This window comes from Equus caballus, unplaced genomic scaffold, assembly GCF_041296265.1.
Source record: "Equus caballus isolate H_3958 breed thoroughbred unplaced genomic scaffold, TB-T2T haplotype1-0000016, whole genome shotgun sequence".
Taxonomy (NCBI): Eukaryota; Metazoa; Chordata; class Mammalia; order Perissodactyla; family Equidae; genus Equus; species Equus caballus.
The window spans coordinates 11545153-11559647 of NW_027222391.1; the positions used below are offsets into that span (position 1 = coordinate 11545153).

A 14495-nucleotide genomic window follows, 5' to 3' on the forward strand; every position below is an offset into this window, starting at 1 on the left:
TCCCTGCTGTCTCTCCAGCACCTGGAACACTCCTGAGCTCAGAGGTGACACTCCACAAATGTTTGTTGAGTGAATAATGGGATGAATGAATGAAAGCATACATGCCATGCCCCTGAGCCCCTGCATATGGTCCCCTCTCTGTCTGGGATGCCACCATCATCTTCTCCTTCAAGGCCTTGCTCAGCATTACCCTATCTCTGCGGCACCTCCTCCTCTCCATCCCACCCCAGCAGCATTGTTTTTGGTTCCCCCATCATGCTTTACACATACTTCTCTAATAATACTCACTACATTCAATTATTGTCTGGTGTTTTTTTTTCTTTTAAAAGATGTACATAAGCAGTACATGAATACATTCACTTTATTAAATATTCAAACAATATAGTAAGTGAAAGATCTCCTCTAGGCTACTCTCAAAATCTACCTTTCCTTTCCAGAAGTAATCTTGTCTGGGAATTTACATACACATACATGGATAAAAAAGTAAAGTTTTGTTTTGAGTGTGCATGTGTGTGCTTTATTATACCTATGTTCTGGCATTTTCTATGATTTGCATCTTTGACACAGAGTACTTTGTGTGATTGTCTGTTTTGTACCTGTATGCATTTAAATCACTTTAAAAAATAATTTAGCATTGAATTAGATAGAATGAAGGCATGAAGATTTAGTTGGCCATTCCCCATCTTATGGGTATTTAGATGGTTCACATTGCTGCAGCCATGCCACAGTGAAAGTTCCTACACAGGTCTGTTAGAGCATATGTGTTTCTCCAGACTACATACCTAGAAGGGAAATAGAGGATTTGAAAAGTGTGCAGATTTTAACCTGTCAATTCACCCTTTAAAAAGCCTGTAAAAATTATGCTTCTGTGAAGGTGGGATATTTTTAATATTTGCCTATTTGCTGGGAGAAAATGTCTCATTCGAGTTTTGTTTTTCATTTCCCTGATTATTGCTGAAGTTTACATGTTTGTCTATATTTATTAGAATTTAGTTTCTCTTGTGACTCGTTTTTCCATCTTCTTGGCCCGTTTTTCTTTTCTCTTGCTGTCACTATCTTACGTGCCTGTTTGTTTTACTTGACTGTGAGCTCCTTCAGGTGGTCATCACATCTTATTTATCAAGGTTTCCCCTTCCAGAGCACACAGACAGTGCTTAATGAATGTATATCCAATTGCATTATTGAAGCCATAGGCATTACCCTTTATCATGGTTATCATCATTATCATCCTCCTCATCACCGCCAGTACCATTTATTTAGTCTCACAGGATGCTAAGCCCTGTCTCGGGAGGTGTGCGTATATAGTCTCTCATCTTCCTAATACCTCGCCCAACAAAGTGACTATTGGTAGCTCTGTTTTACAGATAAAGCAGTTGAGACTCATGCAAGTTACACGGGCTGCCCAAGGACACTCAGCCGGATTACGAAGGGAGGGATTATGGAGCAGAGTCTTTTCAGCCTGGTTCCAAAGTATGTGCAGTCTCCCTTAGAGCAATTGGCCTCTTCCTGGCCACGCATTAGAATCACCTGAACAGGCTTTTAAATGATAGCTATATCCAGTCCTACCCCAGGCCAATTGATTCAGAAACTCTGGGACTAGGTCTGGGGAAGTGGTGTTATAAAAATCCCTACATGATTTTGATGTGCAGAAATGGTTGAAAACCTTTGGTCTACATTGGGAGTGAACCAGCTTTTTTTGTAAAGTGCCAGATAGTAAATATTTTAGACTTTGCCTGCCATACAGTCTCTGTGGCAACTATCCACCTTTGCTGTTGTAGGGTCAAAACAGCCAAAGACAAAAATGAACGAACATGACTGTGTTCCAATTGAAACCCATTTACAAAAACAAACGGCAGCCAAATTTGGTCCATGGGCTGTAGTTTGTGGACCCCTAGTCTATATCATAATACTTCGAAGATCTTGGAATTTCGGATTGTCCCAGTCAAACCAGGACATCTGGTCACATTAATTACCTTGCTAAGTCTCAAGGACAGTGGCATGAGAATCTTTGCCCCACCTCAACAGATTCTGCTTCAGTAGGTTGGGGCCTGGGCATCTGCATTTCAACAAGGGATGCAGCTGATTCTGATGTAAGCAGACTTCGTGGGTCCTTACTGCAAGAATCACTGGGCTACCAAAGCATAATGTTCTTGGCAAGTAGCGAAAGCTTGGCTGGAGAAGCAGAACTGGTTCTTATCCAACAATTCTTTAAGCTCATGGATAGACATTTTGTGCGTCCCTGCCTGCCTTATGTTCCAGCATCCTGCCTCCAAGGTTCTGGAACCTTGGGTGCCCCAGCATCACATCTTCCCAGTCTGCACGTTGGCAGAGAAGGAAGCCGTCCTGCCTCTTCAACTCTGAAATTAGTAGAAGACCAAAGTCCTTGTATATTTCAAAATATTGAAGAAGAAAGTGACTGTTTAACCACCTACGTGATAAAACTGATACTGGCATTTATCAGTCTGTGTGTGTGTGTGTGTGTGTGTTTTAATAGTTCAGTAGTTAGAAAATGGAGCCTCCATTTTCCCGTCATCCGCTTTGAAGCTATGTAGTGGGTGAATGCCATCATTTCTGTTTCCGACCTCTTTAGCATCCATTATTTCTCTGTTGTCCACATCTAATAGTCTGGATCCTTTTAGTTGTTGATGGCGCAGCGATTACTGGGGCTGCTGCTTTAGGATGACTTCCAAATGCATCTGAACAGTTGAATTTATTTACTGCTTCCCTCCTGAAAGCTTTTTAGCATGATCCAGCTGGGGTGGTTTCATCGGGAAAACCATTGTTTGCGGCTCTCTTTTTTTGAGGGGTAGAAATAAATTTCCCAAAAGGTGAAAGTGGACGCTGTTCATTGTGGATCTGCAATCTTACTTTTTCTTCTCTCTCCTTCTTACATTCCATTTGCACAGTTTTTCTCAGGAATGACTTCTTTCTGGGGAAATGGAATGTTCTAAATGGCACGATTGAGTCAAATCAATGTTTAGAGTGGTTTGGACTTTTAAGCCTTTTGCTGGATTTTGGCAGTATCATTTTATACTGTAAAACCCCTTTTTCCCAGGTAACCTATAATATTCATATTGAACATTATTCACAGCTTTCTAACACCCCCTCATTTCACTTAGCTATCAGCTAAGCAAATAGTGCTCAAGAGTTAAAAATATGCTATTCTTCCTCTACAGCACATGCACTTTTATGTGAAAGGGGAACCGCTCTGTGTTCCTAATCTCTATATACATATCTATCTGTGCATGTAGTAGCTTTCAACACTGTAATTAGACACAGAAACCACACCGTGCCAACACAGTGCACACATGCAGGTTTATAGAGCAGCTGTGACAAGTATATAATATGGTAAGACACCTTTTCACCAGCTGGGACAAATTCTAGAGTATACAAGGAGAGTTTCAAATGAAAATTAGGTAGAAGAATCTGAACTATTTCATGCAGGAGGACTGCACAGATGAAAATATCTAGGACGCCTCTCTGGAAGAGTGTATTTGAGAGGCAATGTGCAATACTGGAAGGCTGATAGCTCAAGGAGTCCAATCCTCTTGGATTTAAATCCCAGCCAAGGTGCTGTGTGATCTTGGGCAGGTTGCTTTACCTCTCTGAGACTCAAGTACCCTGTTACGTCACAGAGATAGTAGCAGCACGTTTACCTCATGGGGCTCGTGTGAGGATTAAGTGAGGTAACAAATGTCAGGCTGCAGACACACTTTCATCATCTGAGGATCGGAACCACAGTGTGGTGATGAAAATGAAAGGAGATACGTCATCATTACAACAGAACTCTCTGGAATATGCCCCTCCCTGCCACACACACAGCAAATATGAGTCTCTTTTGTGAACTGTCAATGTTAATAGCATCCACATTTACTCAGCTACCCTCATAAAAAAATTAGAAGCTACACTTAAATGGTTTCTCTCTCCTCCTACCTGTCCCCTTCTTCTGGTGCCTGATCCCCCATGGTCACTTGGTACCAAATTGTGCCATTCAGCCTCCGAAATAACTTTCTAATTCGGTCTCCTCAGCTTCATCCTCCCTGTCACTGCCTCAGTTCAGACCCTTATTGTCTTTTGTCTGGATTAATGCAAGAACCTCTTAACCAATTTCAGTATCTTCGGCTTGGATCCTCCATGATCCATTAGTAGCCCCATTTTACAGATTAGAAAACTGAGACAGAGAGAGGTTCAATCAAGAGCCCCAAATCACACAGCTGGTAAGTGGTATTATAGGGATTCCAACCTCAGCAGCCTGGCTCTAGGATCTCTGCCCTTTCCTGCCTTGGAGCTTGGTGCAGTGCATTATTTGGTTGTGGAAATCGGCAGTACCTCCTACGTCTGGTAATTGCCTGGAGTGAGTCCTGTTTCCCCCTCACCAGATGTTTCCTTAGAGCTGCTCTAAGTGATACATCGATCCTGCATGAGCTCCAAGGAGCAGCCAAGCCATTCTGCAGGAAGAGAGCGGGTGAAGGAGGAACAGGCAGAAATGTACAAATGAGTTCTGGTGGGAGACCATCAGTGCATCGTGGATGCTGTCCAGAGGCTGACGTGGGCCACGTATAAAAAGAAGAGGCTGAACTAGGGATGGAGAAAGTAGGGATTCAGGTCCATTTCAGCATTTCAGGAGTCTGGTCCAGTGGGTGGGGCCTGGCATGAAGAACTGCCAGCGGGGATGATGCTGGGATTCTGGCAGTATCAGAGGCTGCTGGTTTAGAGCAGGATCGCAGGCAGACGTGATGCTGTGGTACCACAGGGACAGATCATCCATGTTCCCGTGAAGCCACAGCCACTCTGAAGCCGGGGCCAGGGCTTTCCCACGCCCTGTGGTCGTAGGCACTAGAGTGGCAGGAAAAGTAAACTGAGAAACTACAAGTTTCTCCTTGCAGAAACCTTACTCATTCTTTAAAGCTCACTTAAAAATTAATATTTATCTAAGGAATCCATACTTGTGCCTTTAAAATCAAATAGTACTGAAGGCTTTATAAAGGACCGTGACAGGCCCTCCCCAACCTCACAACCCCAGTCCTTTCTATCCCCCCAGTTCCATTCCCCATGGAAACCACTTGAGCCATTTCTATCCTAGCTGTTCTTGTGTTTACCTCCATTTATATAACTAGTACGAATACTTGTATTTAAAAGTAATTTTAAAATATTAGACACTAACTTCTTGCCGTGGTAGATAAAATTTGAGTAGGTAAAATTGCAGGTGGATGAAATTTGGTCGACACCCCATTCCCCTCTTCACTCTTCTCAGTCTGTCCTCACTTAAATCTTTATTCATGCAAAGTTCATCTTGGCATGGAAGGTGACCCCTTTCCTGGAACGTGTTCAGAGACTGCTCCTCCCCTGCTCCCACAGAGCTGTGTATCTCTCTTAGTGCACTGTTCCCCTTGCCCTTCCACGTTGGGGTTATCTATAGAACAGGTCACACAGCTGTGGTCTTTACTGCTGTGTGCCCGATATTGGTAAACCCTGCTCTTCTTCCCTGTCCCTAGCCATCTCTATATCTTTCTGCTTTGCCAGTCTCTGGGTGGGGGGAAACCAAAGTGGGTACTTCCTGTGTGCCCTGAAAGGCTGGGACGCCGGTCGTTCACTCTGCTCTCTCTTTCCCTGAAAGGAGAGCTCTTTCTAGCTGAGGAGTTCCCTCTTAGCACTGAGTAATGCCAGCTTAAAGGACGGGGTGATGCAGGCAAAATGAAGCTGTTCTTCTTTCTCTTTATGTGTGGTTATTCTCACATTTTTTGTTCCGCTATGTTGCTAAAGTTTCTTAAGAGGGCTTTAGAGCTCTCCCAGAACTCTTTTTGATCATGGGTAGGTAGCAGTCTAATTGTTGATCTTTCTGGGAGGACAGAGGCTAACATCTCCTACTCCCCCATCTTGGTGACATCACTCACTAACACATCGTTAAGGCTTTTTCATTTATATTCATGAGGGATAGTGGTCTTGTCTTTGCATGTGATGTCTTCACTTGCCATTGAAATTAAGGTGACTCTGGCCTAATAGAATGATGTGAGACCAGCTCTCTCCTTCTAATATTTTCTGAAATAGATGGTGGGAGATTGGGATTATTTTCTCCATTAATAGTCAATGGAATTCACCAGTTGAGTCATCTGAATCTGGGCTTTTCTTCCCTGAAAGGGTTTTAATTAGTAATTTAACTTTCTTGTTTGTTACAGATCTATGGAGATTTTCTATTTCTCTTTGAGTCAGTTTTGGAAATTTGGATCTAAGAATTTGCCAATATCTTATAAATTGTCTAATTTGTGGCATAAAGTTGTTCATAATATTCTCTTATAATCCTTTAATTTCTCTGTGGGTGTCCCTTTCTAATTTCTGATTTTGGTAAATTCTATCTTCTCTCTTCCTTGGGGATGCTAGCTAAGGGATTGTCAACTTTATGTGGTAAACAGCCAATTTCTGGTTTTATTGATGTTGGTGTTTTGTATTTCACAGACGTGTTCTAATCTTTTGTATTTCCTTTCTTTTGCTTGTTTTCAGTTTGGTTTATTTTCCTTTCTTTCCTTTCTTAGGGTAGGAACTTAAATTATTGATTTGAGACTTTCCTCTCTTCCACTATAGGTGTTTAATACTCTAAATTTCTCTCTAAGTACTGCTTTAGGCACATCCCATAGACTTTGATATTCTATTTTTTAAATTTTCATTCACTTCAAAGTACTTTCAAATTTTGTTCCCAATTTATTCTTTGACTCATATGTTATTCAGATGGGTGTCATTTAAGTTCCAAATGTTTGTGGATATCCCAGATATATTCCATTCTTGATAGCTCACATTCCATTGTGGTTGGAGAACATATTTTATATAATTTCATTCTTGCTAAATCTGTTGAATTTATTTTATGGCTGAGTACACGGTCTATCCTGGAGCATGTTCCATGTGGTATTGAAAAGAATGTGTGTTTTGTAGTCATTGAGTGCAGTGATCTATACACGTCACTTAATTTAATTTGGTTGATAGTGCTCTTCAAGTCTTGTATAACCTTGCTGATTGTCTTTCCTCTTTTTAATCCATTATGGACAGGAGGCAGTTGAAATTTCCAAGTATTGTTGAATTGTCTCTTTCTCCTTTCGTTTCCGTCAAATTTTACTTCACGTATCTTGAAGCTCTGTTGTTACATTTGTAAGCATTGATAATTTTTATATCTTTCTGATTTAATGACATTTTGTCATTTGGATATGTCCCTCTTTGCTTCTAATAATATTTCTTGTTTTAAAATCTACATTGTCCAGTATTAACACAACCCTCCAGCAATCTTTTGGTAACTATTTGTGTGATGTGTCTTTTCCATCCTTCTAGTTTCAACTTCTGTTTGTCTTTGAATCTAAGATGTGTCTTTTGTAGATCACGTATAGTTGGATCTTGCTTTATTATTCATTTTCCCAATCTCTGTCTTCTAATTGTTTTTTTTAGACCATTCACATTTAGTGCAGTTATTGATAGGATCAGAGTTACATTTGCCATTTTGCTATTTGTTTTCTGTGTCTTCAGGCTTTTTTGTTCTCTGTCCTTCCTTTATTAACTTCTTTTGTGCTAAATAAATCTTTCAGTATATCATTTTAATTCCTCTATTGAATATTTTTTACTGTTTTTGAGCTATTTTCCTAGTGTCTGTGGTAGGGATTCCAATATGCATTTTAACTGACTATGGTCTATTTCAAACGAATATTAACTTAATTCCTATGAAATATAGAATGTTTCCTCCAATGTAACTCTGTTACTTTCCCCTCTTGTGCTCTTGTTTTTATATATATTATATCTATATATGTTACAAAACCAATACTAGAATGTTACAGTTATTTCTTTGTACAATCTCATGTCTTTTAAAGAATTTAACAGAAGAAATGAGAAAATATATTTATAGATTCTTTTTTTTAAAACCCAGAAATTTATTACTTCTGGCTCTCTTAATTTCTTCCAGCTGATTCGAGGTACTGTCTGATGTCATTTTCTTCCAGCCCAAAGAATTTCCTTTAGTATTTCTCACAATTCAGTTCTGATATCAAGAAATTCTTCCAGTCCTTTTAAATTTAAGAATGTCCTTATTTCACCTTTATAATTAGTGGATAGTCTTGCTGGATAAAAAAATTCTTCGTTACCATTTTTTCTTTCAGTATTTTGAATATGCCATTTCACTGCCTTCTAGGGTCTATTTTCTCTGATGAGCAGTTAGATATTATTTATGTTGATGCTCTCCTGTACATGTTCAGTTGTTTTTCTCTTTCTTAAGATTTTCTCTTTGTGTGTGGCTTACAACAGTTTGACTATGATGTGTCTAGGTAAAACTATATCTTTGTATTTATCCTACTTGGAGTTCAGTAAGCTTCTTGGATGTGTAAATTAACATTGTTTCATCAACTTTGGGAAGTTTTGGACATTATTTCTTCAAACAATTACAATAACTATTAGATCCACAATTTGAGGAGGTGTATTACATGAGATTTGGGACATTTACTGGGAAAGTCTAGGAACCTGGAAATTGGAATGATTACATGTATTTGGATTCACATATAGCTGAACTCATTGGGCACAATGAGTCTCCCTTGATTTCATAAGCAGTTGTTTCTCCCTGTGTGAGGCTGTTCCTTCATTGCTGGTATTCAACTATAGGATGAATCTCAAAATCATTATCCTGAGTGAAAAAAAAGCCACACAAAAATACACTGTATGATTCCTTTTGCATGAAACCCTAAAAAGATAAAACTAATCTAATATTGACAGGTGTAGAGAGAAACAGTTCCCAGATGGAGGTGTCTGAACAGTTTGAAAAGTGATCCAATATACTGGGGCTCTCAATAGATTGCCTCAATTACTCACTCAGATAAGGTTTGAATACAAGAATATCTTCAAGAGGGACATTATGTTCCTCAATATTTTATAAAATGATCACTAGCCATATGAGGGTGAATGCCAGGTAAGTACACCTCCCCCAATTACTGCGAGGATGGATCAGTGTGAGGTCAAGATTAAGGTGAAGAAATTGTATTCCTTCACTTACATGGATTTACCGAGCATCTAGGAAGCCCAAAGTTATTATCAGAGGAGAAGGATATGGTCAAACATATACTACTACTTGGTCAGAACAGATGTTCTAAACTCTGTGCACTTTGCCTGGCAGGTGTACACTTGCCTCTGCACAGCTTTGAGGCTTATTAGACAGTTCAAGTTTGTTGTACCTGCCACACACTCTGCAATTTTAAGGCCTTTAAGGTATACTAAAAGTCACTGCTTTGAGGAGCTTAGAAAAAGAAGTGAAGAGTAACTGAATTCTGACAGTGTCTGTCTCACTTCTCTCTCTCTCTCCAAATCCTAAGGGGTGATCCTAGTATAAGTTACCCCTGAAGGAGATACACACTATCCTCAGGCCCTGTCCGAACTTCCTTACTGGCTCCAGGCCCATAATAGGAATAAAAAACCAGCTATGTTCAGAGTAAAATTGCAAGAAATCCAGAAATTAAAAAACCAAAAACACAAAAGGAACTCAAGATCTTGCCCAATAAAGCAGAAACTAGGTAGCACATAAGGGGGTGGATCCTTACCATATTAGATTAGGAAGGATGAATTATGTTTGGATAGGCTCAAATTAATCAATATGAGTATACTCCCTGTGGACTCAGGAGCAGCCCATGTTGCATTTCAAAGCAATGAAATATGTATTTTCTCTAATGGGATACTGACAAATGTTTTTTGAAACTCTTAGAGTGTTTCTCATGTGCAGCCATCTTTTGTGGTGATATGAAGGGATCAGTGGTGGTGGCTCTTTGATCATGAAGTTCATTGAAATGAAATAGATGGGTATTCTACTAAGATGCTTCTTGAGATATATATCTATATACATGTGAAATTCTGGATCTTGTGGGCAGAAAACGAACACAAATCACCACAACAGGGATTTAGATTCTCTTTCTAAATCCTTGATATATCCTACTTTCTAGACAGGAGGCTTTGACTAAAGGGAAGGCTGGGTCCCTTTGACAAAATTCCTCATAACTTGGTCACAAGAATATACAATTAAACATTCCCCAAAAGTCCCCAAGGGAGACCTGTGGCCACATACCCATCAACTCTCCTTCAAACTGGGTTTACAGTGTATGGTGGCATCATTGGAAATTATGGCTGCTACGATTACAGTCTCACTTAGGGGTGGTTCTGAAATGTGTGGTGAAAAAAAAATCTTCCCAGTGGGTAGAGTTTAAGGAGGTATATTTAGTTCACTTTGTGAAGAACTGACATGTACTTGAGTTTCGATTTATACTGATTTATGTCCAGTAGCTCAGTGAGTTGACAGGTAGTAGGGGGCTAAACAAGAATAAGACTGGAAAATTGGTGACCAAAAGGTCTAGAAGAGACACATGCGGATGGAATTCTAAGAATAGGTATTGAATGGGGTTTATAAATGCTTAACGGAGGATAGGATATCAGAGGGAAGAGAACAAGTGAGGTGTTGGGTATTTATTCCTTTGGCTCTCCGTGCTGAGCCATGTAATGGGCATTCACAATGTTTCTCTTCCTAAGACCACAGCTCTCATAAGGGTGGCCTTTTGTGCTAAGTTCTGATAATGTCACCTACTCTCACTACAGCCCTGGGGGCGATAATAACTCTCTACCAACACTAGTTACAGGATGCTTCACTAACCCTACCCACATTTTTAGAGCCCTATTTATTAGACTCTCCTCAAGTGTCCCATGGTTTCTTGACAACTGACACCTGTTTCTTCAGGGGACCCTGACTAATAGGCCCCACAACAAGCCTGATCATAAACTCCATGGGGGTAGGGAATTTACTCTCTTTTATTTGATGTTGCTATCCCAGCACCTAGAATGATGTCGATTGTACAGTCAGTTTTCAATAAATGTTTGTTAAACGACATATGTGTGACCACTTTCTCTCCTTCGTGATCTTTATGTTAAAGTCTATTATGATTGATTTAATATAGTTTAACCAGCATTCTTGTGCTTTTGTCTGTAATTTGGTAAAGAATGACAAAGAATTATAAACGTCAGCAAAAAGCAAGCAAACTTGTCGTTATGTGCATGGAAATCCAAGATATTTAACATAAAAATTTATGAAACAATAAGAGAATTCAGCAAGAATCAATGTTAATGTAGAAGACCCAACAGATTTCCTATAAACATCCACCCCTGGAGCACCTGTGCAGACCCTCAGTAGAATCTGCACACTGGGCCCCAGGCGCGCCAGGATGGGGCTCAGGGGTTGGTGGGTCCGGCGGCTGTAAAGGAACAGGGTGGAGGTCCCAGGTTGAAAAATTGTAAAATTATAATTTTACAGCTATATAATTTAACTACTTCAGTCGTCATGTCTTTTTCTTTTTACAAAGTCAATTTTCCTACCTAACTCCAAATTTTTTTCACACCATCTAAGTAATATTTTAATATTTTCCATATCCAATCCGTATTCAAATTTCCCCAATTACCTCCAAATGACTTATGAAAAAAATGCTATTTTAATCGGGAGCCAATAGCGGACTACCCTTTGCATTTGACAGCAGAGTTCAGGCTTAACCCTTAACCTCTTCGGGCTCGGAGGACCCTGGGCAGGAGAGATTTAAGAACACCGTCCTCCCGCTTTCGCGGAAAGGCCAAAAGTGACTTGAAATGTAGACGCGGAGGCCTATGGGAAATGTAGTTTTAAATAGGTGAGGTTCACCGCCTGGACTCCGGGAAGGGGACGCCACGCTCCTTCTGCGCATGTGCAGCCGTAGCCTCCTCGTTTGTCTTCTCAGGACTCCAGAGAACCGTTGGGGAACTTTGGGGTGTGCTCGGAAAATGCAGGGTGCGCACCGAGGGCGAGGGACTAGCTGGGAAGGGTGTGCCTGTGCTTGGGGATGGGAGCAGGAAGTGTCTGGGACCTCGTCGCCCCCCGCGGCGGTGTATAAACCCGGGCGGGCCGTCAGAGCGGGTAAGGCCGATGGGGGAGACCCCGGCCCTCGGGCTGCCGGGGGGCGCAGGTGTTCGGGGCGGTCCGGGATGCCCGAGGATCGTGTGACCAGCCCGCCTGCAGCCCGACCGGAGAGAAGCCCATGTCGGCGGCGGTGGGTGCGGGAGGGAGGAGTGCGTTTATCAGGCGGACGGTGACCGTGGGTCTGCGGTGGAGCCCGAGCTCTGGAGCACTACAGGCCCGGTCAGTGCCAGCTCTGTCACCTGTTAGCAGGGGCGACAGAAGGAACCTGGGCGAGAGTCAGGGTTCTCATCTATAAATATTAATAATGATTGTTTCACGGCGACGTTTGGAAACATAGATCACTATTTTAGACAAGTGCCAGGTAGGAAGCCTTAAGTAAGTGACAACTGCTGTTATAGTTAGAGGACGCTTTGTTTTTTTACTGGATAGTTTAATGTACCCTGACAACCACTTCACCAGAAACCGAGGCTCGGGTCGGTGGCCCGATGTGCTCGAGTCAGGAGCTCCCAGCCAGGGAATTTGGATTCGAGGGCAGGTGTGCTTGGCTTCAGTCTCAGGCTTTGTCTGATGTCACACCTGCCCAAGACTGGCATTACAGCCTTCACAGCACTTAGGAACATGGCCTGTCCCTGCGTCCCCAGGGATGTAAAGGAAAGGATGTGGATGGAATCCCACCATGTGTCACATGTATCCTGGGATTTCTAGTGTCTCTTCAGGTCCCTTGGGTCAGACAGAGGTGCCTGGCCCCCTCTGCATTGTCAGGCTTTCTGTCCTTGAAGTCTGACGTTATAATGAATTCTAAGAGTCAGCCTTTTTGCCCCTAAGATGAATTTATTTCTCAGATCCATGTCCCAGTTGCCTTGAAACAAACCAGCCCTTGTGAGGCAGGAAGCAGGGGGCCTCTGTGAGGGAGTCTTACCTGGAAGAGAGCGCCCCTCTGACCTTAGACCTCTCTCCAGAGCTTCAGAGCAGAGACAAGAGCCCAGAAAGGAGCAGATGCTAGATTTGCAAGATCAGAAGCAGGTCTTGATCCTCCTGCCCAGAATGAACCAGACTTGATGATGCCACCTTCAGGAGCCACCACACTGTGTGACAGTGGGGCATTTGGGCCGTCCCTGGGAAGTACAGGTGAGCTGGGGTGGCCCAGGGGCAGGCTGCTCAGGAAAGGCTGCTTTGTTGGAGAGCCGTGAGGGCAAGGTCTGGGGGTAAGGGACAACCAGGCAGAGGGAGGAAGTTCTGTCTCCAGTCCCCTTAAATGGCCCCCGCTATTTACAGATGCGCTGCTGTCACACATGTCCACCACCACATGTGACATTAGTGACGTTATCCTGATGTCACAGGATCCAAGAATGATGATCTGTGAAGAGTTTTCCAAGGTCACCTACTTCTAACTCTTTTGAAAGATTTAAAGACATTGGGCCTGAAAATTTCAGTGACTTGTCCAGGGAAACGCAGTTTGTGACAGTTCACTCTCTCACAGGTAAGTTACCAAAAGCATCTATCGAAAGGGCCTTTTGAGAAATACTTCCCAGCTGAAATGAACAATTACAAATTCCTGCCTTAAATCCTCCCATCTCTTTTACTAGGCTTTCCGTGGATTGTGTATACCAGGGGTTGAATAATATTACTGAGAAAAATAGATAAATGATGCATACTGAGCATTTTTCTGCTAAGTTAACTTTAATGAAGGAATAGTGTCTTGTCGTTTGGCGTACTTTAATTCAACTGATCGGTTGTTTTTATTTCTTTCTGTTATCCAGAAGGACGCATGCGTTATTGTTAAATCAATCGAGTAAAGTTTATGTTCACTCAGTAAAAAACTGCAGATTTCAGCTCCATGGTCATTTCAGAATCACACAAAGACAGGTGTTGCTGCCTGTCCATGATCCTTCTTGTGCCTTTTCAAGGCCCAGAGGGCCCTGTGCCTATGGGGAGGATGATCCCCAACTGGGGTGCTGAGATTTGAGGAGGTGAATCTAAGAGCTGTAAGACAGCTAAATCTCAGGACCCCTGTCTTCTTTCTGTCCCCTCAGCTGAACCACAGTCCTCTGTACTCGCCCAGGAGCCACAGAGAGTGCACATCCCTCAGGTGAGCTCTTTATTCATTCCCCACTTTATATTGTAATGGATTTATAAGGTTTAGCAGGATCCATGCATTAAAGGAAAAGGAGAAGTTGAAATAGTAGAAATCAAGTCAGTCTTGAGGAAAAATATAGCGTGTTTTACTATTAATTGTGATGTTGGCTGTTAGCTTTGAGTGGGTAACCTTGTCAGGGTAAGTAGTTTCCCACTAAGCTACCTGTTTCAATCTCTTTACTTGTGATTGGGCTATTCAGATTCTCTGTTTCTTCTTGATTCAGTTTTGGGAAGTTGTATGAGTCTTAGAATTTATCTGTTTCTTCTGGATTGTCCAGTTTGTTGCTATATAGTTTTTCATAGTATTCTCTTATAATCCTTTATATTTCTGTGGTATCTGTTGTAATTTCTCCTCTTTCATTTCTAATTTTATTTATTTGAGCCTTCTCTCTTTTTTTCTTAGAGAGTCAGGCTAAGGGTT

At 41.7% G+C, this 14495-nt stretch overlaps 1 protein-coding gene across 21 annotated transcripts in view; it reads left to right on the forward strand.

Moving 5' to 3' along the window:
- The window catches only part of LOC138922838 (ATP-binding cassette sub-family D member 2-like), a 200543-nt gene that overhangs the window by 139711 nt on the left and 46337 nt on the right, over positions 1 to 14495 (forward strand). For 16 of the 21 annotated variants that reach the window (XR_011435980.1, XR_011435981.1, XR_011435983.1 and 13 more), the window contains exon 8: positions 13972 to 14027. The exons of 2 other annotated variants lie outside the window; for them this stretch is intronic. Coding sequence is in view for 4 of the 19 variants with exons in the window: in XM_070259244.1 (XP_070115345.1) it covers positions 13972 to 14027 (56 nt within the window). In the remaining 15 variants the exon portion in view is untranslated. Of the gene's footprint in view, positions 1 to 12897; positions 13067 to 13213; positions 13419 to 13971; positions 14028 to 14495 lie in introns of all 21 variants that reach the window. 3 more of the 21 variants (XR_011435976.1, XR_011435977.1, XR_011435982.1) reach the window with 2 other exon arrangements.